Here is a 25312-nt window from a genome sequence, read left to right on the forward strand (position 1 = left end):
GCAAAAGAACGCAAGCAAAAGCACATGCATAAAATCACTGACTGGCATTATTTATCTTCCGCTGCACCTCTGAACACAGCCAGTGGAATAGCCCCTTTCCATGACCCTGGATGGCGCCTGGATAACAGAAAGTTCTACAATCACTTCAAGCTGAAAGCAGCCTCAGTAATTAGAAGTGTTCAGCGCCCCTGGTAATCACACTGGAACACGCTGCAGCCGCTGACAGCTGCTTTCCTAAGCTGGCCAGCCACAGCTGGCCATTCAGCGGGAGAGGAGGTCCTGACCCCGTGTTCCTCCACGCCAGACACTGTTCTTCCTTCCTCGGCCTGCATGGGGGTGTTGACCCAAACACTATGGAAGCCGGGGGAGAAAGGGGGCGACTGGCAAGTTGTTCCTCGTCCTGAGATAATCAGCTCTCTCTGGCAGTCAGGGGCAAGCTGCTGACTCATCCCTCACGAGGCACTTCTGCAAGTTCCTCCACAGCCCTGTGAGCCGCAGAGGGCCCCTTCTCAAGCACAGGAAAGCCACCTTCCCTCCAGGCAGAGGGCCCCCCACATCTTGCCACAAATTTTTCAGCAGTCCCCTCTGAAGAGGCTCCCTGCCAAGACCCCAGCATCCTGTGCTGGCTGCACATTCCACCCTGCTGCAGCTGGTCCAAGACACAGCATCTCAAGGCCCACCTGCTCTCAAGGTCCAGTGTGCTCTCCATCTTCTCTCTCCCCCCACCCCTGTTGCGGGCCATGGCCTTTACTCAGGTAGACCCAGGCCCTGGCTTGAAGGAACATACGTATGAGGGGTTGGAAGTGCAAGGCAGATTCTCCATGGAGCCCAAACCTGTTCGAGCTCCAACAGCCAACCCATGTGCCGCTGGTGTGGAGGAGTGGCTCCAGCGGGTTTCTGCCCCTCTCTGGTCCTACAGTCCCGGCCATGCAGCTCACCATCACCACACCCAGGGGCCTTGGCCAGACTTCCCAGGCCCTCCCTACAGTCCACACTGGAGTCTGGTCTCTAGACCTCACAAGGCCCTACTCTTGCCCTCAGACTCGACACTCTGTGCTCCGCACCCTCCTGTGTGCGTCACAGCAATGAGCACTGTCGGAATCCTCGTGTTTCAAATGCTTCCTGCTGCACTGCAGGAGCAGAGCCCAGCACCCTTAGGTCCTCTGAGATATGTGTTGAATGAAACTCTGTGGCCCTTCCTGGCCAGTGCCTCCTGCCACGGGGTCTGTTCCCACCCAGTCCCCCAGCAGGGCACAGACACAAACAGGGGAGTCGCTGCACCCTCGGGCTGGAATCATCAGAGCTAGAGAGACCTGGTCACACAACCCATCATTTGGGTGGGGCTGGCAGGAGCGGCCAGCTTGGAGCTATTTTTAGGTCTTTTTGGAAACCATTCCTTGCTTGGCTATAGGGAGAGAATGGCCACACCCCTGGTTCACTGATATGCCCCGTCCCTCATTGCCTGGTCAGACAGAGCCTATCCATCAGAGTTGGCTCTCTCTCAAGGAGTCTGGCTCCGTGGACTCTATCTGCTTTTCCTTAACTCCTCACCTGCATCTGCCTGCCCAACAAATGTTTGGCAAGCACCCGCAACTGCCTGTCCCCAAGATCAGCCCAGGTCTGCATGAAGCCATGGGGAGGCACAGAACAAGGTCCACTAGGCCACTGAAGGTTTCACTAAACGGCTGAGTCTGGCCCTGAACCTTCAACCCTCCTGTTTTAGCATCCTGAGTACCGGGATTGTAGGTGTGCACCCTTGCACCTGGCTGTGATGGTCTATTTTTACCCCACCTTTCACCTTCACAGAGGGGACTCCAGGGAAACCCAGGCCAAGAATCGGAGTTGAGACTGACCGTGGAGCCTTTGACAGAGCATCTGGACAAAAGAGCCACGATTCATTCTAGGGCGAGGGAGGAGCGAAGGCTGTGCAGAGGCTCTGAATCTGAAATGATCCCAAATGGGCCCCAGACGCACCAGCCCAGGGCCTCCAGAGCCCCCAGGACCGAGGCCGGACTCGACTCACGTTGTACAGGATGTCAGTCCAGCCCTCCATGGTGATACACTGGAACACTGTCAAGATGGCAAACAGGATGTTATCGAAGTTGGTGATCCCGAAGTTGGGTCCTGGCCAGTACTCACGGCACTCGGTGTCGCCCTCACACAGCCGGGCTGGGGCCTCCCTGCCACAAGGGAAGTCACCCACGGGTTCTTTATCTGTGAGGAGGAGAATGACACGACCCTGAGCCAAGAAACATGCGGCTCTCCAAACCTGCGCACTGCCTGCGCCCGGGCAAACTCGCTGCAGGTGGGCAGAGCCCGGCACCCCCAGAACCCCCACCGGCTCCCAACACTCCCCTCACACCGCACCGGGCCTCCTGCCTTCCACAGCCTGCCTCCACCTGAGCTCAGGACCTGCTCTCCTAGGACTCCTGGTCAGCCTCCCCCTCTCCTGGAACCTCCCCTTATCATTTAAAGATTCAGGACTCCATCTTAAACCCAAACCAACAAACTCCTACCCTCCCACTCTCTTACCCTGTCACCCGATTTCTCCTCTCTCCCAAAGTTGAAACGCAAGATTTTTCCAACTTGCAGATCGGTCAGTCTGTCAGCAAGGCACTTGGTCAGTACCAAGCTGGACTCGGCCCCAGTGCTAGCAGAGCTGGAGCTTACCTCTAGACGCCCTAGTCCACCCAACATGCACCCAGAGGGAGGCCGGGCCTCCTGGCCCAGGTGTCACTGCGCTGGCCCTGATAGGGTGGAGAGGCTTCCACAGACCACCTAGCAAGCTGCCCCAAGAGGTGTTAAAAAAAACACCAGAGCACCTCGTTTACCACTCGAACAAGACGGTAAATGGAAGGTATTTACTCCCTTGCTCCCAAAACCCGGTAAAAAGCAGAAAAAAGATTGTCATTAAAATGCATAAGAGCAATGAAAATCCCTCCTATCAACACAGGAGAAAATCTGAGGAACTGCTAGGATGAAAAGCAAATACTCTCGGGTTAGAAGGCCACTGGCCACACGGGCTCTGCTTCCTCTCCAAATATCTAGACTAATGCTCAGAAAGAAGCCACTGTGTGCCACTCTGAAGACAGCCGCATCCTCAGTGCAAAGTGACAGGCACGTGTTCTCCTCTCTAATTCTCAACAGGAGTTTTCTTAATTGTCTCAGGGCACCGATTATAACTACCAGTGAATGCTACATGGACCACTTTCAATGAAGAGCTCTCAACTTGCAATGATGTGTTATGTTTGCAGGAATTTTTAAGGAATTTAAGAAAATTTAAGAAATTTAAGAAAATTACCTTTTGTTTCCAGCTTAATAAAAGTTTTTTAAATCATGAGTGATTTAAGTTTTAAGAAAAGCTTCCAATATATCTAAGAGATAATTATATAGGTTTTCTCCTTTAACATATTTGCAGCTCAAGCCACTTACTGTGTGTGTGTGTCTGTGTGTGTGTGTTTATGTGAGAGAGACACACTAGAGGTTGAACCCAGGGGCATTCTGCCTCTAAGCTACATGCTCAGGCCTATTTTATCTTTTATTTTGAAATAGGGTCTCACTACATTGTAGAGGGACTCGCTAAGGTGCTAAGGCTGGCTGCAACATGAGATCCTTCTATCTCAGCCTCCCCAGTACTGAAATCACAGGCGTGCACCAACCACTCCAGCTCCTCAGGGTCTTTCTGGCTCTTTCTCTTACATTCCACATAGAACCCTCAGAACATCCTATGGCTTTGCCTACAGCATAGTCCCAGAATGTGGCTATGCTGTCACATCCAACCTCTGCCACCAAACACTTGGCCTTGGACACCACCTCTCTTCTGGATCAAGAATTCTCCCACTCCACCCTGTTTCACCTTTGCCCTCTGTCCCCAGGAGTCAGAAGGACCAGAAGATGCTATACCTTGCTCAAAGACTCCTCTGTCTCCCCTGGATAGACTCAAGTTCTAGCCAGGGCTGAAACCCACAGGATTCTCCCTGCTTACTGCTCCTCACACTCTTCCCTTTCTGCTTCTCTAACTGAAGACCTCTGGCCAGGGGCTGTCACGCCCCTGCTCTCACTGCCCCAGATCTGTTCCACTGTCACCTTGACAAAGAGGCCTCCCCAAGCCACCCTCTACAGAGAGGGCCCTAAGTTATTCCACTCCAAGCATGGTTTTGGTTCCTCCTAGAAGTTGCTACAATCTGTATTTGGTAGGGGAGGGGAGGGGGAGCACTGAGGATTGAACCCAGGGGCATTCTACAACTGAGCTACACTCCTAGCCTCCCTTTTTTATTTTAATTTTGAAATAGAATCCTGCTAAGTCACCACATGCTGACCTCGAGCCTGCATCAAGTACTGGGATTACAGGTCTGCACCACTGATCCAGCATGTATTATTTTAGTGTCTATTTACTTAGTTGTGCTTATCAGGTTGTTATCTGTGCCTCCTACTGGAAGATTAGCTCCACCTCCTTTGCCTGGCGCCTAAAGGCCCCTCCAGCACCAAAACAGTGCCCATCTCCTGAGTGAATTAACCTGTGGTCCTTATCCAAGCCCAAGGGTGCCGCTGGACCTCACCTGAGCTGTTGGAGAAGCACGCCTTGTGGAACTTGCCCATGTAGAACTCGAGGCCAATTATAGCAAACATAAGGATGGCAAAGAAGAGCAGCAGCCCGATCTGCAGCAGCGGGACCATGGCCTTCATGATGGACTTGAGCACCACCTGCAGACCTGGCCAGGGCAGGCAGAGGGTGGTCAGAGAGCAGGTGGCACACGGGTGTGTGGGGGGACAGAGAGTGGTCAGAGAGCAAGCTGACAAACGTGTGTGTGTGTGTGTGTGTGTGTGTGTGTGTGTGTGTGTAGGCAGAGAGCAGTCAGAGAGCAGGCGGCACACAGGCATGTGTGTGTATGTGTGTGTGTGTGTGTGTGTGTGTGTGTGTAGGCAGAGGGCGGTCAGAGAGCAGGCGGCACACAGGCGTGTGTGTGTGTGTGTGTGTGTGTGTGTGTGTGTGTGTGTGTGTAGGCAGAGGGCGGTCAGAGAGCAAGCTGGCAAATGTGTGTGTGTACGTGTGTGCATGTGTATGTGTGTGTGTGTGTGTGTGTGTGTGTGTGTAGGCAGAGGGCGGTCAGAGAGTAGGTGGCACACGGGGCGGGGGTTGTGTGTGTGTGTAGGCAGAGGGCGGTCAGAGAGCAAGCTGGCAAACGTGTGTGTACGTGCGTGCGTGTGTGTGTGTGTGCATGCGTACATGTGTGTAAAGAATAGCAGGAACCTATGGAGGGTGGGGCTGAGGTCCTGGGGCTGGATGCTGAACACTCAGTGTTCTTGGAGCCAAAGGACAGAGGTGACAGCTCTCAAAGTGGGGGCAGAGCAGGGAATGCTGGGGGAGAAGGACAGGAAATGAGTGTTTAAGAGTGGGCACAGGTTTTAGGGAGCATTGGACTGAGCAATATCTCAAAGTAGGGAAGGAGCGAGCTGAGGAGGTGTTGCAGTACAGGCCCAGTGTGTAAGGAGGAGGAGAGCTTCCATCTAGGGAAGCCAAATCAGGGCCAAGTAACAGGGACCCTCTGGGATCTCATGAAGAATGTACTAGAAGAGGCTTGTTCTTCCCTTCCTTGGGCCTGGTCAAAAATGACAAGCTCGGGAGATAAGGATGTAGCTAAGTGTTAGAGTGTGTACTTACATGCACAAATCTCTGGGCTCAATCCCTAATATCTAGGCCCAAGGCCACCAGGCGGGGCCTACACTGTGTCTATGGCTGTGGTGAGTGTTGGGGAGGAGGCTGGGGTTCCAGGTAGACTTGGTCTGACTGTCTTAGCTGAACTCACTTGGAATCCCAGACACCAGCTTCAGAGGCCTTAGCACACGCACAGCCCGCAGTGTTCGCAGGTCAAAGTCAGTTCCAGCTGTGGCAAGGATCCTGGCCAGGAACAAGGAGAAGGGGGTAAGGCTCCATGTTGGATCTGGAAGAAAGAACACTGCTCGCTCCCCCTCGTCCTTCGTCCCCAAAGCAGTGACACCTTCATGCCTGTGTCCCCAACATCCAGCCACAGGCCACATGGGAAGAGGGGCTTGCTAGGCAAGGCAGAAACTGAATCTCTGAATGGTCATTTGGCCACTAGCTTGGCAATGAATCTGTCCTCCAGCTGGGCCCAAGCCTGAACAAGACCCCAAGCCAGCCCCTACTGCACTTCAGACTGCCTTGTGAAAGAGGGCAGCATGGCCGGGCGTGGTGGCGCACGCTTGTCATCCCAGCATTCAGGGGGCTGGGACCAGAGGATGGCGGTTCACGGACAGCCTCAGCTACCTAGTGAGGCCCTCTGCAACTCAGTGAGACCCGGTTTCAAAATAAAGAATAAAAAATAAGGCAGGGGGTGTAGCTCGGAGGTCGAATGCCCCTGGGTTCCACCCCCAGACCCACAAAAAAAAAAAAAAGGGGGGGGGCAGCATGTAGATCAGGCTCAGAAGGCAGCCGAGGGACTCCTGGGCCAGCACCACAACCACCTTCTTCACCCCACCTCAGGAGAACAAGGAAACAAGGGCTGGGAAGGTGGCTTGGAAGACCAAAAAAACATCATGGCGTGACATCAGCAAGGTGCTGAGATGCCTGTTATTTACTCCCCTCGCCCCCAGAGAGGGAACACAGCAAAGAAAAAACAACTACGTTTTGAGGAGTGGCCAGAGAAGGATGATGTAGGGTATCAGGAAGTGGAGAATCGTGTGGAGCAGAAAAACCAAGAAAGCACTACCCGGGAGGAGTGCGGCCTCCTGAGCTCCCCACTGTCTCCCTGTCCACACCAGCCTGGAGCCAAGGCAGACTTATTACAGAGGAGACAGAAGCCAGGGCCCTGGTGGCCCCACTGCTGCTGCAGTCCCCAAAGCCCCCTAGAGCGCTGCAGACAACTGCAAAGAAGACACCTGCAGCCCTCACAGACCAGGCTCAGTCTGGAGAGCTTCCCGAGTCCCCATGGCCATACTGCCAGAGGAGAAGTCAACCCTGTCCACCCTTCACCCCTCCTCGTGATCAAAGCTGTGACCGCTCAACACCAGCCTGAAACTGGACCAGGCGCCAGGTGCACACCACCAGAACCTAGGTGTCGTTACTCCTGGCTCCGCTTTCATACAACCTGCTCACAGCTGCCGCGGCCCAGAGCCTTACCCTAGAAGGCCGAGACACACACAGAAGAGAAGGCAACATTGCCAGTGAGCCAGAACACCTGCACACACCCGTACACACCCGCGCCCAGCTGCCAGCCAGCCGGACCGTGGCTCCGCCCACCGCAGTGAGCCCAGAACACCGGCTCACGCCTGCAGCTGGCTGAAAGCCATCAAGGCCACCACTGGTTCGGCTGCACAGCAAGCCTGCAGCAGTCTCCCATGCCCAACCCAGCCTGCCAGCTTTACTAGATGGCAGCCTTGCTCACTGGAGATTCTTTCATACAGCCTGCAATGCCTCCAGGAGTCTACACCTGGCCCAACACACAGTCAGGCAGGATCCTTGTCTCACCACACCATCACAGTAGCAAATGCCTGCAATCGAGGTCACAAATGCAACACAGATATTGCTGATAAGGATTCCAGCTGAAAAAACCACACAGAAACCACATTATTGTGTCTACCCAGAATAAAGGTCAACACAGCTTACCCAGTTTATACCCTCCACAGGAAAAAGTCTCTCTGTATAGAGAAAACTAAAACAAACAAACAAACACAAAACTCCTTAAAAATTTGAAAATGCAACTACTATACTAGATGTGTAGGTGTCAACACAGGGGCACAAAAACAGTATGAAGAAAACGTATGATTCCCCAATAAGAGACCCCAAAATGTTATGAAATCCCTTGACCCAAAATAATGATCTCAAGGAAGTTCAACAAGATGCAAAAATTACAAATAACTGGAAGAGAAATGCTGTACTTAAACCTCAGTTGCAAAGGGCTAAGTAGTAGCTGAGGCTGTCCGCCAACTGTGATCCTCTGGTCTCAGCCTCCCAAATGCTGGGATTACGAGCATGCGCCACCACGCCCAGCTCTCCAATAAAGCTTTAAAATAAAAACTCTCAGCCAGGTGTTGTGGCACATGCCTGTAATCCCAGTATCTGAGAGGCTGAGACAAGAAGATCTCAGTTCCCAGCCAGCCTCAGCTACTTAGTGAGGCCCTTTGCAACTCAGTGAGACCCTGTTTCAAAATAAAGAATAAAAAAATAGGGCTGGGGTGCATCCTGGAGGTTCAATTCCCAGTGTCCCCCCATACATAAAATCTGCTTAATCTTGGTGGGACTTGGTAAGTCCATCATTATATGTCCACCTGGAAAAGCAAAGACCCAAGGACAGTCAGCACAGCCCGAGGGCCCAGGGAGCCCAGCTTGGCTCACACATTTACTGTGTGGCTCAAATAACTAATATCTTTTTTTTTTTTTCCAGGTCTGGGGGTGGAACCCAGGGGCATTTGACCTTCGAGCTACACCCCCTGCCCTATTTTTTTATTCTTTAGTTTGAAACAGGGTCTCACTAAGTTGCAGAGGGCCTAAGTAGCTGAGGCTGTCCGCAAACTGTGATCCTCCAGTCTCAGCCTCCCGAATGCTGGGATTACAAGCGTGCGCCATCCGACCTGGCTTAAGTAACTAATGTCTTAAGGTATCAAACTGGGAGAGGTTGGGATGAACCTGAGAGCCCAGGAAAGCCCCAACACACTGAGACTTGAGGAAGATGGAGGAGCAGGGGATGCAGCCTCTGCCCAGGATGCGGGGAGCCTCATCCTGCGTGTGCGGCGGGGATGCAGCCTTCATGCCCCAGACGTGCAGAGGCCCAGAGGTGCAGTGAGCAGGAAGATGGGCAAAGATACAGAAGGAGCTCTGTGAACATGCGGCCGGAGGACGTGCAGCGACAAAACAACAAATACAAAGGAGCACATGATGGGTCTGGATCAATGAAACTTAAACTATACCAGAAAAATACCCCAGGAAAAATGAAAAGAAAAAGATATCCACAGCACAGGTCGGTGAGAAAAAAGTAGGCTGGGTGTGATGCGCACACCTGTAATTCCAGTACTCGGGAGGCTGAGACAGGAGGATCACAGGTTCCCAGCCAGCCTCAGCCTCATCAATTTAGCAAGACTCCCAGCAACTTAGTGAGACCTATTTACAAACAAAAAATAAAGTAGGTCTGGGGATGCAGTTCAGTCTTCAGTGCCACAAAAAGGGGGGAGGTAATTGGTTTCTATAATGCATAAAGAATGCCTACAACTTCACATGAAACAAAACTTAAAGTTACCAGGATCAACAAATCACGGAAGAAGGATGTTCAAAACCGATAGAAACCAGGAAAATTCCAACTAGCATAATGAAGAGGTGCCATTTCACAGGTTAGCAAACGTTGAAAGCTGGAGGTATCTCCTCCAACAGCTCTGCTGGAGGATAAAACCGCAGGGTCAGCTTAGAGTGCTTGGCTGGCTGGGCATGGCGCTACCACCCCTGACCCCAGCACTTAGGAGGCTGAGACAGGACTGCAAGTTCAAGGCCAGCCTCAGCAACTTAGTGAGCTTCTCAGCAGCCTAGCAAGACCGTTTCAATACAAAAATAAAAAAGGAATGGGGGTGAAGCAAGGACTTAGAATGTCTCTGGGTTCAATCCCTAGTACCAAGAAACAAGTGCTTACTAACTCTAACAAGTTTGGATGTTTTGTTTTGTTTTGTTTTTTGGTGGTACTGGGGTGGAACCCAGGGGCTTTTCTACCTCCGGGCTACACTCCCAGGCCTATTTTATACTTTATTTGGAAACAGGGTCTCACTAAGTTGCTGAGAGCCTCACTCAGTAGCTGAGGCTGGCTTCGAACCTATGCAATCCTCCTGTCTCTGCCTCCCAAGCACGGGGATTACAAGCGTGCGCCACCACACCCAGCTTTATGTTTATTTTTTGGTAGTGGGGACTGAACATGGGGTGATCGAATGCCAAGCTATACCCCTAGCATTTACCTATTTATGTATTTTATATTTATTTTTTGGTAGTGGGGTTGAACGTGGGGTGATTGAATGCCAAGCTATACCCTGCTCTTTTAGCCCTTTGTGGTTTTGTTTCTGAAAGGAAGTTTTGGTAGGTTGCTCAGAGTCTCGCTACTTGCTGGGGCTGTCCTCAAACCTGCAGTCATCCTATCTCAACCTCCCAAGGACTGGGAATACAGGTGTACACCACCACACACAACTTGTATTAATTCATTAATTTTATTTTTTGTGGTACTGGGAATGGAACCCAGGGGCATTCTACCTCCAAACTACATCCCCAGCCCTATTTTTTTATTCTTTATTTTGAAACAGGGTCTCACTGAGTTGCAAAAAGCCTAAGTAGCTGAGGCTTTTTGCAAACCGCAATTCTTCCTGTCTCTGCCTCCCAAATACTAGGATTACAAGTGTGTGCCACCATGCCTGGCCTATTTCTTATTTTGAGAAAGGGTCTTGATAAGTTTCCCCAGCTGGACCCTCATGTCTCAGCCTCCAGAGTAGCTGGGACTGCAGGTGTGCGCCACCATGCCCAGCTTAACACTATATTCTTTGAGGGTACACATTCACACAGTAAATGTTCAAATATCCACACATGCACCTGCACTGAAATGATTTGCCAAAAACTAGGCTAGTTGCTGTCACTGGAAGGTCAAAGGGAAGAAAAGAAAAGAATCTGGTCACAGACGCATTCAGAAGGCTTCAGCCATGCCTGTAATGCTTCATCTCTCTGAGACAGAGTTCAAAGTTACCTGCTAACTTACACGGCGCTACAAGCAAGGGGCCAGGCACATTAAAACACACATGGAGCCAGGCGTGGTGGCACATGCCTATAATCCCAGAACTTGGAAGGCTGAGACAGGAGAATCGCAGGCCCTCCGTAACTTGGTGAGACCTTGCTTCAAAATTAAAACACGCAGCAAAACCTAGCGCATGAGAAGCACAAGTGATCCAGACGATGGAAGCACCCCCAAAAGCTCCAAGAAGAGACAAGTGCCCAAGAGGAAAGTAACAGCCTTCCCGTCCCCTGGGCACCGTGATGGGACAGCAGAAAGGCCCCAGAAGGCACCCTGGTGAGCAGAGAGACAGAAATTTATTTTAACCTGCAAGAGCTGTGCTTCCATGGGACAGGAAAACAACTTTTATCTTCTTAATTATATATTTATGTATTTACTTACTTCCATGGTACTGGGCATGGGTCCAAGGGCATTCTACCTCTGAGCTATACCCCCAGCCCTTTTTTTAATTTTTATTTTGAAATAGGGTCTTGCTAAGTTGGTGAAGCAGGCCTTGAAGTTCCTGCCTCTACCAACCAAGTACTGGGATTACAGGCTGGCGCCACCACACTTTGCTTCAATTCTATTACATGTGCGTGTGTGTGTGTGTGTGTGCATGTATGAACTGGGGGCTGAACCCAGGGGCATTCCACTTCTGAGCCATACACCCAGTTTCCACCTGTGCCTATTTTATTTATTTTTTACACTTTTATTGGTGCGTTAGTCTCACATAACGTAAATCATAGTGCTAGTGACACAGCTCTTGGTAGGCTTTCCCGGCTCGCTCCCCATCCTCCCTCCCCACACAGGGTACTGAGATGATGCCAGTGTTCTCACATTTGTAATTCCTTCATTGATCCTCCCCCACACCCCCTTTCCCCTAGACCACCTCCCTGGGTCCTCTTGGGTTCCTTCTCCGTTGTCTGAAGACCCTCTGCAGGACCACCTCCCTGGGTCCTCTTGGGTTCCTTCCCTGTTGTCTGAAGACCCTCTGCTGGACCACCTCCCTGGGTCCTCTTGGGCTCCTTCCCCGTTGTCTGAAGACCCTCTGCAGGACCACCTCCCTGGGTCCTCTTGGGCTCCTTCTCTGTTGTCTGAAAACCCTCTGCTGGACCACCTCCCTGGGTCCTCTTGGGTTCCTTTCCTGTTGTCTGAAGACCCTCTGTTGGACCACCTCCCTGGGTCCTCTTGGGCTCCTTCCCTGTTGTCTGAAGACCCTCTGCTGGACCACCTCCCTGGGTCCTCTTGGGCTCCTTCCCTGTTGTCTGAAGACCCTCTGCTGGACCACCTCCCTGGGTCCTCTTGGGCTCCTTCTCTGTTGTCTAGAGACCCTTGCTGGACCACCTTCCTGGGTCCTCTAGGGCTCCTTCCCTGTTGTCTGAAGACCCTCTGCTGGACCACCTCCCTGGGTCCTCTTGGGCTCCTTCTCCGTTGTCTGAAGACCCTAAGCTGGACCACCTCCCTGAGTCCTCTTGGGCTCCTCCTCCTTTGTCTGAAGACCCTCTGCAGGACCACCTCCCTGGGTCCTCTTGGGTTCCTTCTCCGTTGTCTGAAGACCCTCTGCAGGACCACCTCCCTGGCTCCTCTTGGGCTCCTTCTCTGTTGTCTGGAGACCGTTGCTGGACCACCTTCCTGGGTCCTCTAGGGCTCCTTCCCTGTTGTCTGAAGACCCTCTGCAGGACCACCTCCCTGGGTCCTCTTGGGCTCCTTCTCCGTTGTCTGAAGACCATCTGCAGGACCACCTCCCTGAGTCCTCTTGGGCTCCTTCCCCATTGTCTGAAGACCCTCTGCAGGACCACTTCCCTGGTTCCTCTTGGGCTCCTTCCCCGTTGTCTGAAGACCCTCTGCTGGACCACCTCCCTGGGTCCTCTTGGGCTCCTTCCCCGTTGTCTGAAGACCCTCTGCAGGACCACCTCCCTGGGTCCTCTTGGGCTCCTTCTCTGTTGTCTGAAGACCCTCTGCTGGACTACCTCCCTGGCTCCTCTTAGGCTCCTTCGTTGTCTGAAGACCCTCTGCTAGACCACCTCCCTGGCTCCTCTTGGGCTCCTTTTCTGTTGTCTCAAGACCCTCTGGTATCCCAACTCCTCTCTAGCTTCCACATACGAGAAATACACATGACCCTTAACTTTTCATTTTTCAATACCAAGGACTGAACCCAGGGGCATTCTACCTCCACGCTACATCCCTAGCCCTATTTTTATTCTTTATTTTGAAACAGGGTCTCACTAAGGCATTGGGGCAGGGGTGTCCCCTGGCCACACCAGAAGCTCTGCCTCAAGGCTTCATCCTGTGGAATCCTGGCAGGGAGTGAGACAGGGTGACCATGTGTCTCCACAGTCAGGATGGCAGGGACTATCTGCCATCCTAGCACAAACACCACGGGCAATCTCTTTGACTCTAAAAAATAAGCGGGGTTGAACTATGAATAAGCAAGAAGAATCTGGAGGGTAGGTACCCACGTCACCCTTGGGGTGCTGAGATACCTAAAGGAGGGCCTGGGCCCTGGCCCTGAGAGGCTGAGGCAGGAGGCATCTCCAGCGTGCTGCTCACCCCTTAGGAATCTGAGGCCCTCCCAAGGCCAGGTAGCTGGGGACTCTCTCCACCCTGGCCTGGCGTGTACCCAGGGCACAGCAGGTCATGCCCAACATGGCCTGAGACCTGGGCCCAGGGTAAGGAGACCAAAGTCCAAGTGACCGCGAGCCAAGTCCAAGCCTGTTGGGGAAGGTGCCGGCCTGTCTGAACACCCAGTCCCCCATTTCTGAAACACAGGGAAGAGTGTGGGCCTTGCAGGCTGCCGAGGCTTCCACGAGACGCTGCAAGCAGGTGGGCCGGGGCCTAGGCACTGGGGGGCAGGTGCACAGCACCAGCCGTGGGACCTGCCGCAGCTAGGCCAGGTGAGGAGGAGGCGGGGGCTGCACAAAGCTCAGCGAGTTCTGCCTGGAAGGGCCCTGGCTCGCACTGCGCAGGGGAGGAAGCTCCAGGCCAGGGAAGGCCCGGGAAGCAGTAGCTGAGCGGCAGACACCAACACGGGTGGGGGCTACCTTCAGAACAGCTCAGTCCTGACTTTCCAGGTGCCAGTTCTTGCTCAGGAAACTGCCGGCGGTTACCATAGAGACAGCACAGAGGCAGCCCGTGGGTCTCAGCCAAAGATGCTACAGCTTCCTCGCAGCCTCATGCCCAATCCCCATGCCAGGAAGCACAGGCTCAGGGCTCCTGGGCTCCTCCTCCACACGAGAGGCGTCTGGCCTGCTCTAAACCCACAGACCTTAACTCCCCAAATGCAAGCAGTTGTGTGCAGGAACCTCAACGCCACTGCACAGTCCTCACGGGCACTGAGGGGCAGCGCAGACAGGTGGAGCTGGGCAGAGCTGGATCTGTGACCCAGGAGGCCCCAGAATCACAAGGACAGAACCCAGGGTCTCAAGTGCTTCACAGTGGCACAGAACACACACTGCCACATGCAAAAAACAGCATCATCCCTGCCCAGAGCTCAGGAGATGTTCTCTCCAGGCACAGCCACCCTCATTCCCCAGAGGGAAAAGGGCGGCCCCACCGGAACGAGAGCTGCAGCACGTCCATAAGACCTTTTCTTGGCATGGTGATGTGTTTTCTTTTCTCCTCTGAGGCGTGGGGTGGGGGGACAAAACCACAGGACTCAGCCCAGGGTGGTGGCGCACACTTGTAATCCCAGCATTCAGGAGGCTGAGACAGGAGGACTGCAGTTCATAGACAGCCTCAGCTACTTAGCAAAGCCCTTTGCAACTCAGTGAGACCCTGTTTCAAAAATAAAAAGACTAAAAAAATAGGGCTGGGGGTATAGTTTGGAGGTATCATGCCCCTGGGTTTCAGTCCCAGGATCGCTAAAAAAAAAAAAAAAAAAAAAAAAAAAAAAAAAAAAAAAAAAAAAACAGGTCTCACACATGCTCAGCAAGCTTACCACCGCTTGGCTGCAGGCCCGATGGAATCCAGGGCATGGTACCTTTTGGTTCCACCCTCAGCCTTTTTAGTTTTCATTTTGAAACAGAATCTCACTAAGTTGCTGAGAATGGCCTTGAACCTGAAATCCTCCTGTCCAACCCCACAAAGACTGAGATTACAGTTGTGCATCACCACACCTGGCTCTATCCAGCCTTTAGGGTGTCACTCTCCCTGAAGCTCTTCCAGGGTGTTCTAGCGGTTAGAATCAGGAACGCTGGCTCCAGCTAGCTGGAATCTCCACTCTGCTTCCTGACCTTCTATTTGCATGATCTCGTACAAATCTCTGCGCTCTCTCGGTCCCCAGTCTACAAAATGGGGGGTCACCTCCTCCCTACAATCATGAGGAGCCTCGTCAGCCCCTGGACTCTTTAGGGTCAGCTTCAGAGAGAAATGGCTGAAACAGACAACTTAAATAAGATCCAGAGACTCTGAAAATAATGTAAAAATTTCTGAGTTTCAATTTAAAAAGATCACTCACCATAAAAAACACTGAGAATATCTCAACCTGAATGAAAAAGGAAACCCAACAGATGCCAACACCAACACATTAGAGATCTGACAGTTAAAGCCATTACGGCAAAATGCTCCCTTACTTACGAACTAACTTGAAACAAACCAGGAGCTAGGAAGCACCACCAAAGAGATAAGAGTCGAACAGAAACCTAACTGAAAAACACAACAAGCAACGTGTAAGAGCGGGAGGACTGAGACGCAGAGAACAGGAAGTCACGTCCATGACTCAGCCCGCCCAGTGGGGCGCAGCTTCAGCAAGAGAAGCCATGCAGCTGAAGGTCGCAGAAGAACTGCTGCCTTCCGAAAGCCCAGTCTGAACTTGGCTGAATCTGAAGCTGCCAAGGAACAAGGTCTGAGAAGAGCCCAGGGTCAGCTGCTGCCGGAGGGCTGAGGCGGGAGCGATCCTGGCCGGCCCTGGGGCTGGTGGCCGGGATCCAGGAGCTCTGAGTGGCGGGCTGCACTGACCCAGGTGGTTGTGATGGACACAGGGAAGACCGTGCTTGGGGTTCACGCCAGAGACACCAGTGGACTGCAGCGCACTTTCTGTCTGTTGGTCTGCACAACCTGCTGAGGAGACTCCAGAACACTGAGCAGGTGGGCTGTCCAAACTTGCGGTGTGAGCCTGGGAAGGCTATACTCAAAGGCAGAGGAGTCCCAGGGTCCTACAGAGACTCCTACCCAGGGCGGTTGGAATCCCCGAGGCCTGGGCTCCCGACACCCAGCAGAGATCAGTGTGTCAGCAGTCTCTCTGGAGCAGCAGCCATCCAACAAGCTTCAAAGTTCTGATCACCCTAGACCTCTGCTTCTGGAACCTCCAATGTATGACTCTGCACCAGCCCCACTCTGGGTGGGCTATTTTTCGGGACAAAACTCCAACAGATAGTACTTTAAACTCCTCCTTCCTGAGACCCATTTCATGGGGTCTCAGTTCTAAGACCCGCAGTCAGCAGCAAGGCCAACAGCACGCAAGTAGGAAGGGAAGAAAGCAGTGCCCTTTCTAGGGGGACACAGCCCAAGGAGAAGTAAAAAGTCCTGGCAGAGGCTCTAACACCCAACACTGCCCTCAGTACTGACCGCTCAGTGGAGACAACTGTTTCATTTCTCATCAAGATAGTTTTTATTTTCTTTTTTCCTTTTCTTACATAAAACATTTTGGCATGAAGACTGATAGATCCCATTGCAGTAATACCTGGAGCCTTCAGCACACCTCTATCAACACTAGATAGGTCATCCAGACAAAGGGCCATCAAAGACTCCAGATCTGAAAAATACTATAAATCAAATGGACATGAGAGGCATTTTTAGAATATTTCACCCAACAACACTGAGTTCACATTTTTCTCAGCTGCTCATGGAGCCTTCTCCAAAATAGAACATATTCTAGGCCACAAAGGAAGTATTAGCAAATTCAAATAATTGGTGTAATATATTCCATCTTTTCAGATCATAATGTGCTGAAATCAAAGATCCACAGCAAAGACAGAGAAATTATCCCAACAAAGAGACTTTTGAATGAGGAAACAGGGGATCACAGATTCAAGGCCAGCCACAGCAACGTAGTGAGACCCTGTTTCAAAATAAATGAATTAAGTCTGGTGTGGGGTGCACGCTTGTAATCCCAGTACCTGGGAGCCTGAAGCAGAAGGATCACAGGTTCGCAGCCAGCCTCAGCAACTTAGTAAGGCAACTTAGTGATACCCTGTTTCCAAATAAAAAATAAAATAGGACTGGGGATAAAGCTCAGAAGTAGAATGTCCCTGAGTTCCATCCCTAGTACCATAAAAATAAACAAACTAACGAACTAACATGGAGCTGAAGGTTTAGCTTGGATGTAGAGCACCTCTGGGTTCAATTCCCAGTATAAAATATAAATTAAATAAAATTAGACCCCTATCTCTCACTCTGCACAAAATTTATCTCAAGATGGGTCAAAGACCTAAAAATTAAATGAGAACCTTTGCAATTACTAGGAGAAAACATAGGACCAACTATCCAGCACATAGGCTGGTAGAGACTTCCTCAATGAGACCTCAAAAGCTCAAGAATAAAATCAAGAAGCAATAAATGGGATGTCATCAAATGAAAACGTCTTTGCAGCAAAGTACACAGCCAGGAGTCTAAAGAGTGAGCCTACAGATTGGGAGAAAAGCTCCGCCAGCTATCCTGTGGCAAAGGACTAATATCTAAATATTAGAACCTTAGAATATTAATATCTAGAACTCAAAAAACTTAACACCAAAAAATAATAACCCATTTTAAAAATGGACTACTGAACTGAATAATACTTCTCAAAAGAAGGAATGCAAAGCCGGGTGGTGGAGCTTACTTGTCATCCCAGCATTCGGGAGGCTGAGACAGGAGGATCTCGGTGCACAGCCAGCCTCAGCTGCTACTTAGGCCCTCTGCAACTCAGTGAGACGCTGTTTCAAAATAAAAAATAAAAAAAATTGGGATGGTGGTGGAGCTCGGAGGTAGAATGCCCCTGGGTTCCATCCCTAGTACTGCAAAAAATAAATAAAATTAAAAAAATAAGGCTGGGGGTATAGCTTGAAAGTAGAATGCCCCTGGGTTCCATCCCTAGTACTGCAAAAAAAAAAAAAAAAAAAAAAAAAGACTACAAATGGCTATACACAAAAATCAGGAACCGCGAATCAAAATTACCTGAGATTCCATCTAAATTCAATTACAATGGCAGCCATCAAGCACACGAACAATAATAAATGCTAGGGAGGAAATAGTAATCCTGATACACTCTTGGTGGGACTGTCAATTAGTACACCCACTATGGAGATCCTATCGAAGTTCCTCGAGATTCCGAATGGGACCGCCATATGACCCAGCCACACCACCCCGCAGTATCTTTCAGAAAGAATCAAGTCAGAACAGTGCAGGGAGAGCCGGGCGTGGTGGCGCAGGCTTGTAATCCCCGCGCTTGGGAGGCAGAGGCAGGAGGTTTGCAGGTTTGCTGCAGCCTCGGCTACTGAGCAACACCCTCATCACCTCAGACACTGGTCTATTTTTTAAAATTTATTTATTTATTTATTTGTTGCAGTACTGGGGATGGAACCCAGGGGCATTCTACCCCCACCCAAGCTACACCCCAGCCCTATTTTCTATTCTTTATTTTTAAACAGGGTCTCACTGAGTTGCAGAGGGCCTAAGTAGCTGAGGCTGTTTGTGAATCATGACCCTCCTGTCTCAGCCTCCGGAATGCCTGGGATTACAAGCATGCACTACCACACCCAGCTAGACCCTTTTATTTATTTTAAAATAAAATAAATTTTATTTTATTTATTTTTTATTTTTATTTATTTATTTATTTTGGTGGTACTGGGGTTCCTGGAAACCCTTCTCTGGGATACACTCCCAGACATATTTAGTATTTTTATTTTGGAAACAGGGTCTCTTGCAGCTGGCTTCGAACCTGAGCAATCCTCCTGTCTCCGCCTCCCAAACACAGGGATTACAAGCGTGCACTACCACGCCAGCAATAAATTTTATTTTAAAATTAAAATAAAAATGGCTGAGGGTATAGCTCAGAGGAAGAGCACCCCTAGGTTCAATCCCCAGCACCGCCAAGAATAATAATAATAGTAACAACAACAGGACACATTTTGTATATATCATGCAGCACTTAGAGCAACCATTAAAACCTATAAAAGAAATATACTCAGGGATACTATAGATAGCCGGGTGTGGTGGCGCAGGCTTGTAATCCCCCCCACTTGGGAGGCGGAGACAGGAAAATCGCGCAGGTTCGAAACCAGCCTTGCTGTTTCCAAATAAAAATATAAAAGTAGGTCTGGGCGTGTAGCAGCCCAGAGGTAGAAGGCCCCTGGGTTCCATCCCCAGTACCGCCAAAAAAATAATAATAATACTATAGATAAATCAAAATAGAATTCTAAACTATGTTCAAATAACCAAAGAGAATCCCGAAAAAAAATGAAAAACAGAGAGATCAAATAGAAAAAAAAAATATAGCCGGGCGTGTAATCCCTGCGCTTGGGAGGCGGAGACAAGAGGATTGATCGGGTTTGAAGCCAGCCGCGCTGGCTTAGGAGACCCTGTTTCCAAAAATAAAAAAGTATAAAAATAGGTCCGGGAGTGTAGCCTGGAGGTAGAAGGGCTTCCAGGAACCCCAGTACCATAAATAAATAAATAAATAAATAAATAAATAAATAAATAAATAAATAAATAAATAAATAAATAAGCAAGCAAGCCAGCCAAGCATGGTTGCAAACACCAAGTAGCAAAATAACCAACAAAAAAAAAACAACAAGAAACCGTAGAAAAAGCTGCTTGCCTGCCACCTGAGAACCGTAAATAGTGAACCTTCAGACAGGTCATGTTCTGATTGGATTGTTTGTACTAGATAGCCAGTATCATCTGCCATTAGTGAAAATCAACACCGCATAATGAACTACCACACACCTAATAAAAAATAATGACAATCCCAAGTGCCAGGAGGACGCAGAAAATGGGATCATTTGTGTTACAGATTGGGAGAGTATGGTTTTGGGAAAACTGTTCCCGGGGACCCCTGTTAGGGTCCTGGACACACTTTCCCTCAAACCACAACAAAACCCAAAACAACCAAAACCAGAAAAAAACCGCAGGTTCTTGTCCTAAGCTAAGAATAAATATGCATAGCTTGGACAGTTGCTGAAGATTTAAAGAAGTTTATTAAAAAGACAGAAATACAGAAAATAGTTACAGCCCCATACCAGAGTGGCACAGAGGGATGACTCGAATGAATACACCAAAGGGATCACATGTGGACTCAACCTTTCTATACCCATGACCTCCATCTTGTTCACGTAATCCTGATGTAGTGAACGCCCCTGTAAGGTACCTCCCCCAGCAAGGTGTGGCAAGGTGTCTCCTTTCATGAAGGTCGACCCCTCCTCCCATCTTAGCTACCTTATCTAATCATGTAGATCTGTCTTTAGATAGAGAAAGGCCTACTTCTCTCCTATGACTTGCTAATTACATTTAGCTAAGCAAATCTAAGTTTCAATAGCTGTTTGCTTCCTGACCAAAGCCAAGCCTTTCTCTCTCCAGGCCTGCCGCCATTTTGATACAATTATTTTTGAAATGTATTAATAATCAGAGCTTTCTCAAATCTTCCTAGCCATTCCCAGTACTGGTACAATTCATGCACTGCGTGTGGGGGTGTGAAACGTTGGAAATGGCGCTTCCCCTCTGCATTGCAATTTGACAATTTCTTTAAAAACATGCAACTGAACACAGCGGCTCACGTCTACAATCCAAGCTCCTCAAAAGACTGAAGCAGGAGGATCATGAGTTCAAGGCCACCCTAGACAACTCTGTGAGACCCTGTCTCCATAAAAATTCTTAAAAAGGGCTGGTGGTGTGGCCCAGTGGCAGAGTCCCTCCCTAACAAGGCCCTGGATTCAATTCCCAGGAACTGTAACAAAGGAGAAAAAGAAAAAAGAAAAAAAAACTAAAAATGCACCTATAATACAGTCCGACAATTACACTTCTTGTCATTTATACGGGAGAAATAAACACTCGTGTTCATACCAAAACCTACACACGCGCACGTGTGTTTGTTCATATTCCAAAAGCTGGACATTTTTTCACGGTAGATGATTAAACAAACGGTGGTGTACCCACACCACGCAAAGCAGGCTGACCCTGCTCTACTGCCCTGAACTAAGATTCACAGATGTTGCATTTTTTACAAACTAAAGTTTGTGGCAACCCTGTGTCCAGGAAGTCTGCCACTCCCCCAGCACGCACTCACTCCCTGTCATTGATACCACATTCTGGTGATTCTTGCAATATTCCAAAGCTTTCCTTATTTTTATATAATTATGGTGATCGGCTTGGGCAATGGTAGCCAGGGAGAGTGAAGGTCCATGTTGCTGCTGTAGCTCTTCAGGGCACCTCCAGCCACGCCCACACAAGACAAGGAATTTGATGGAGGAAGAATGCTGGGCTCCGGCACCACTGGCGCTGCTCCCTGCCTCTCCGGTTCCTTCAGCTCCCTATTCCCTGAGACCCTGCAGCATTGAGATTAGGATCATGAGTAACCTACAGGAACATGTCTCTCACTTTAGATCAAAACGAAAGGTGACAAAGCTCGGTGGGGAGGCTGGTGGAAGCGGAGACTGGCTGAGATCTAAGGCTTACACAGACAGCCGCCAAGCTGTGCACGCAAAGACAAAGTTCTTGAAGGGAATCAAAAAGGCCACTCCAGTGAGCACAGGAATGAGGAGGGAGAGACACAGCCTTGTTGCTGACCGGGAGAAGATGCCATGGCCTGGCCAGAAGATGGAACCAGCCAGAGTCCCTTAACTAGGCCAAAGCCTGGCCCAGAGAAGGACTCACACTCTCCAAAACCACGATGTGTGGAGCTAGCCCTGTGCTTGCTCGCTCTCGCGCTCGCCCTCCCTCTCTCTCTCTCTCTCTCTCTCTCTCTCTCTCTCTCTCTCTGCGACACGCCGAGACCCGCGGTCCCCAGCCTCACCTGAACCGAACCTGAAAACCATGAGCAAATAAACCTTCCTTCCTCTAAGTTACAAGGCCATGTCTTTTAGATTGTAACTGAAAATGATAATACAGAAATTGGCACCAGAGCTGTGGGGCCCTGGCTATATCTAAGTCTCACCGTATGTTTTGTGAGTCCTTGGAACTATTTTGTGAGAGGATATGGGAAAGGTCAGACGTGGCTAGAAAGGCAGATATGAGAGCTGTGCTCAGGAGATTTTGGAGGGCAAAGAGGACTTCATAGAAAAATGGAGTAGAGGTCACATGTGTTACACTTTGGCAAAGAACTTATCAGCATTTCCCGTGTCCTGAAACTTTGTGTGAAGCCGAATTTAAAGATGATGGGCTAGCCGGGCAGAGTGACAAACACTTGTAATCCCAGTACTTAGGAGGCTGAGACAAGAAGGTCATAGGTTCAAGGACAGCATCAGCTACTTAGTGAGGTCCTCTGCAACTTAGTGAGACCCTATTTCAAAATAAAGGAAGATGTCGACAGAGAAAAGCGGGGCTTACGAGCCCCGCTAACAACCAATCTCTATTACTACAAAATCAGCGCCTTTCATAGTCAGAAAACACCATCAGCAGAGAAACAAAAAATGTAATTACAAGGGACAGAGAAAAAGAGGGCTGGAAAAATGAGACACCAGAAAGAAACCAGACCACAGTGCTGCGGCCATAGTGGCGGCGTGGAGCAGCATGGGCGCCATCTTTCCTTTCAGCACCAGGCCCCAGAGAGGAGGGGAACTCAGAACGGAGCTCAGAGCCACAGAGGAGATACGCTGGCTTCACGCCTGAGAACGTGGCAGCAGCGCTTTACTGCCAGCGGCAGCGGCGAGTTCACCAGACGACACCAGACAAACGCACTGAACAGCCCACCAGGCTCCAGAGAGGAGTGGCGGACAGCAAGCCGAGGTAAGCTGCTGCGGAACAGCCGGGCAGGATTCGGCAGATTTTTCGGTGCAGGGAGCATCTAAGCTCCCAGTGACTGGGCTCAGCACACCCTGCAGGGACTCAGAGCAGAGCTCAAAACCAGAGAACAAATACGCCAGCCTCACGGAAGAGGGCGTGGCAGCGGCGCCATATTGCCACCGGCGGCAACAGCAGCGAATTCACCGAGTCCACTACAGCTCCATCGGTGCACTCAACAACAGTGAGTCAAATTGCGGCCCCTAGAGAAGAAATCCCAGTACTGACTCCCAGGGACTTGACCCAGTGGGGGAGTGGTGGTGGCAGAGATATCACACCATAGGAGAACACCCAACCTGACACCCCCCATGGTCTAAAACAGCCTCGTTTGACTCCCTGGGTCTGAGACTCCATGATACAACCCAGTAAAGGAGTAGTGGGGACTGAGATACCACAGACTCGAGATCCAGAGCACCTTAAGTGAAGTCGTAGTGACCCAAGGGAAGAACCCAGAGAAGGTACAAACTTCTGAAACCATGGGAAAGAGGAATAACAATGGAGAAATGAATGCTCACAACCCCACAACATCAGAACCTGATAAAACAGAAATTCAGAGATTTCTAGAAGATCAAATCAGGAAAATAACTGTAGAAATAATAGAGGTGTTTCGAAAAGAACTCAGAGAGAGCCAAAAAGAGATAAAGGATGCAATTAATGAAGTAAAGGCCTCAATTCAAAGTACAAACAACCGATTAGACCACATGGAGAATAGAATCTCGCTCTTAGAAGATGATCACTCCAAAAATGAACGCATAGTTTCTAATCTAGAAAAAAATATCTGACAGCAGGAATCTGACATTGAAGAAATATGGGCCCATTTTAAGAGAGCTAACCTAAGAATAATTGGAACAGAGGAGGGAAAAGAAGGTGAAACCAAAGGGATCAACAATCTCTTCAAGGAAGTAATAGCAGAAAATTTTCCAAACATAGAGCAAGAGGTTGATACACAGGTCCAGGAAACTTATAGAACTCCCTTTAGACAGGATCGGAGAAGAGGATCCCCACGCCACATCATTGTCAAAATGACCAATGTGGAAGCCAAGCAGAGAATCTTAAAGGCAACAAAAACAAAGGGCCAAGTGACATTCAGAGGCAAACTGATTAGAATCACTCCAGACTTCCCAAACCAAGTCATGAGAGCCAGAAGAGCTTGGAGTAACATATTCCTAACTCTGAAAGAAAACAACTTCCAGCCAAAAATTTCCTACCCAGCAAAACTTTCTATCAAATAGATGGGGAAATAAGAAGCTTCCATGACAAACAGAAACTGAAGGAATTTATGTCTTCAAAACCAGTGCTAGAGAAAATACTCAAAGAGATTAACTACAAAGAAGAAATAGGTAACTCACACCAGAACCAGAAAAACAAGATTTTCCATCCAACAGACAACTAAGATTGGTTATCTGTGGAGATTCATTATTTATGTTAGTCTTTTACCTATCTCTAAATTGTATTGTTTGCTTTTATTGTTGCTAATTTTTAGGATTTCTAGTTGGAATATTAATATACCTTCAGATATAGCATTTGGAAATATTTTATCCCATTCTATCAGTAACTTTTAACTCTGTTTACATTGTCTTTGGATATACAATATTTTTTTAATTTTTAGGGAGTTCGTTTACCCTTCTGTTGCCTATGCCATTGAAATCATATCCAAATCACTGCCAATTTCAATGTTGTGAGGTTTAATGACCCAGATTTTCTTCTAAAGGTTTATAGTCTTAAGATTTATATTTAGGTCTTTTATCTATTTTGAGTTAATATTTGTATATGATGTTAGGTAAAGGTCCAATTTTATTCTTTTTCATGTAATTATTATTTTTCAACAATATTTAGTTAAAAGATTATTATTTCCTCCACCAAATGTTCGTGGAAACCTTGTCAAAAATAACTTGACAATATAGGGAAGAATTTAGCTCTAGGCTTTTAGTTAACTCCAATGGTTTATATATCTGCCTTTAGAACAGTACTACACTGTTTCAATTATTGTAGCTTTATATGGTTTGAAATCAGAAAATATACATCTTTAGCTTTGTTCTTTTTTGAGATCGTTTTGGGTATCTAGAGTCATATTCCGTATTAGGATAGATTTTTTTTCTGAAAAATAAATAAATAAATAAATGTATGATAGTTTCACCTAAAAAAAAAAAAAGAAAAAAAATATTCTCTGGTAAGAAAGAAACCAAAAAGAAATATTGAAATGTTATCTTTAAGTCATCAAAAGTTTGGTATCAGACAAATGAATCTGTTATGTGAGATTATCATTGTTAATTTTGGTTAAATTGCTATGATACTAGATGTCAACCACTAAGCCAAGCATGGGAAGGAGGGATGGGGAGGGAACGGGGTGGGGATCAGGTGGGGGCTGACTGGGCGATGTGTGCATGTATGTCTACAAAAGTTTTTTTTAACCCATTATGATGTATGAATACTGTGCACCAATAAAAAGTAAATAAATAAATAAAATAAAAAATAAATAAAAATAAATAAAATTTTAAAAATCAAAATAAAAAATAAAGCCACATGTGGTGGCGCACACTTGTAATCCCAGCATTTGGGAGGCTGAAACAGGAGGATCTCAGTTCAAGGACAAC

At 48.9% G+C, this 25312-nt stretch overlaps 1 protein-coding gene across 1 annotated transcript in view; it reads right to left on the bottom strand.

Annotated features, from left to right (window-relative positions):
- The window catches only part of CACNA1B (calcium voltage-gated channel subunit alpha1 B), a gene marked incomplete at both ends in the record, with an annotated part of 192014 nt that overhangs the window by 149739 nt on the left and 16963 nt on the right, over positions 1–25312 (bottom strand). The window contains 3 exons of the mRNA XM_080708432.1: positions 2024–2214; positions 4560–4712; positions 5808–5899. Of these exons, the coding sequence (XP_080564558.1) occupies positions 2024–2214; positions 4560–4712; positions 5808–5899 (436 nt within the window). The remainder of the gene's footprint in view (positions 1–2023; positions 2215–4559; positions 4713–5807; positions 5900–25312) is intronic.

Source organism: Muscardinus avellanarius (genome assembly GCF_963383645.1).
Source record: "Muscardinus avellanarius genome assembly, chromosome: 13".
NCBI lineage: Eukaryota > Metazoa > Chordata > Mammalia > Rodentia > Gliridae > Muscardinus > Muscardinus avellanarius.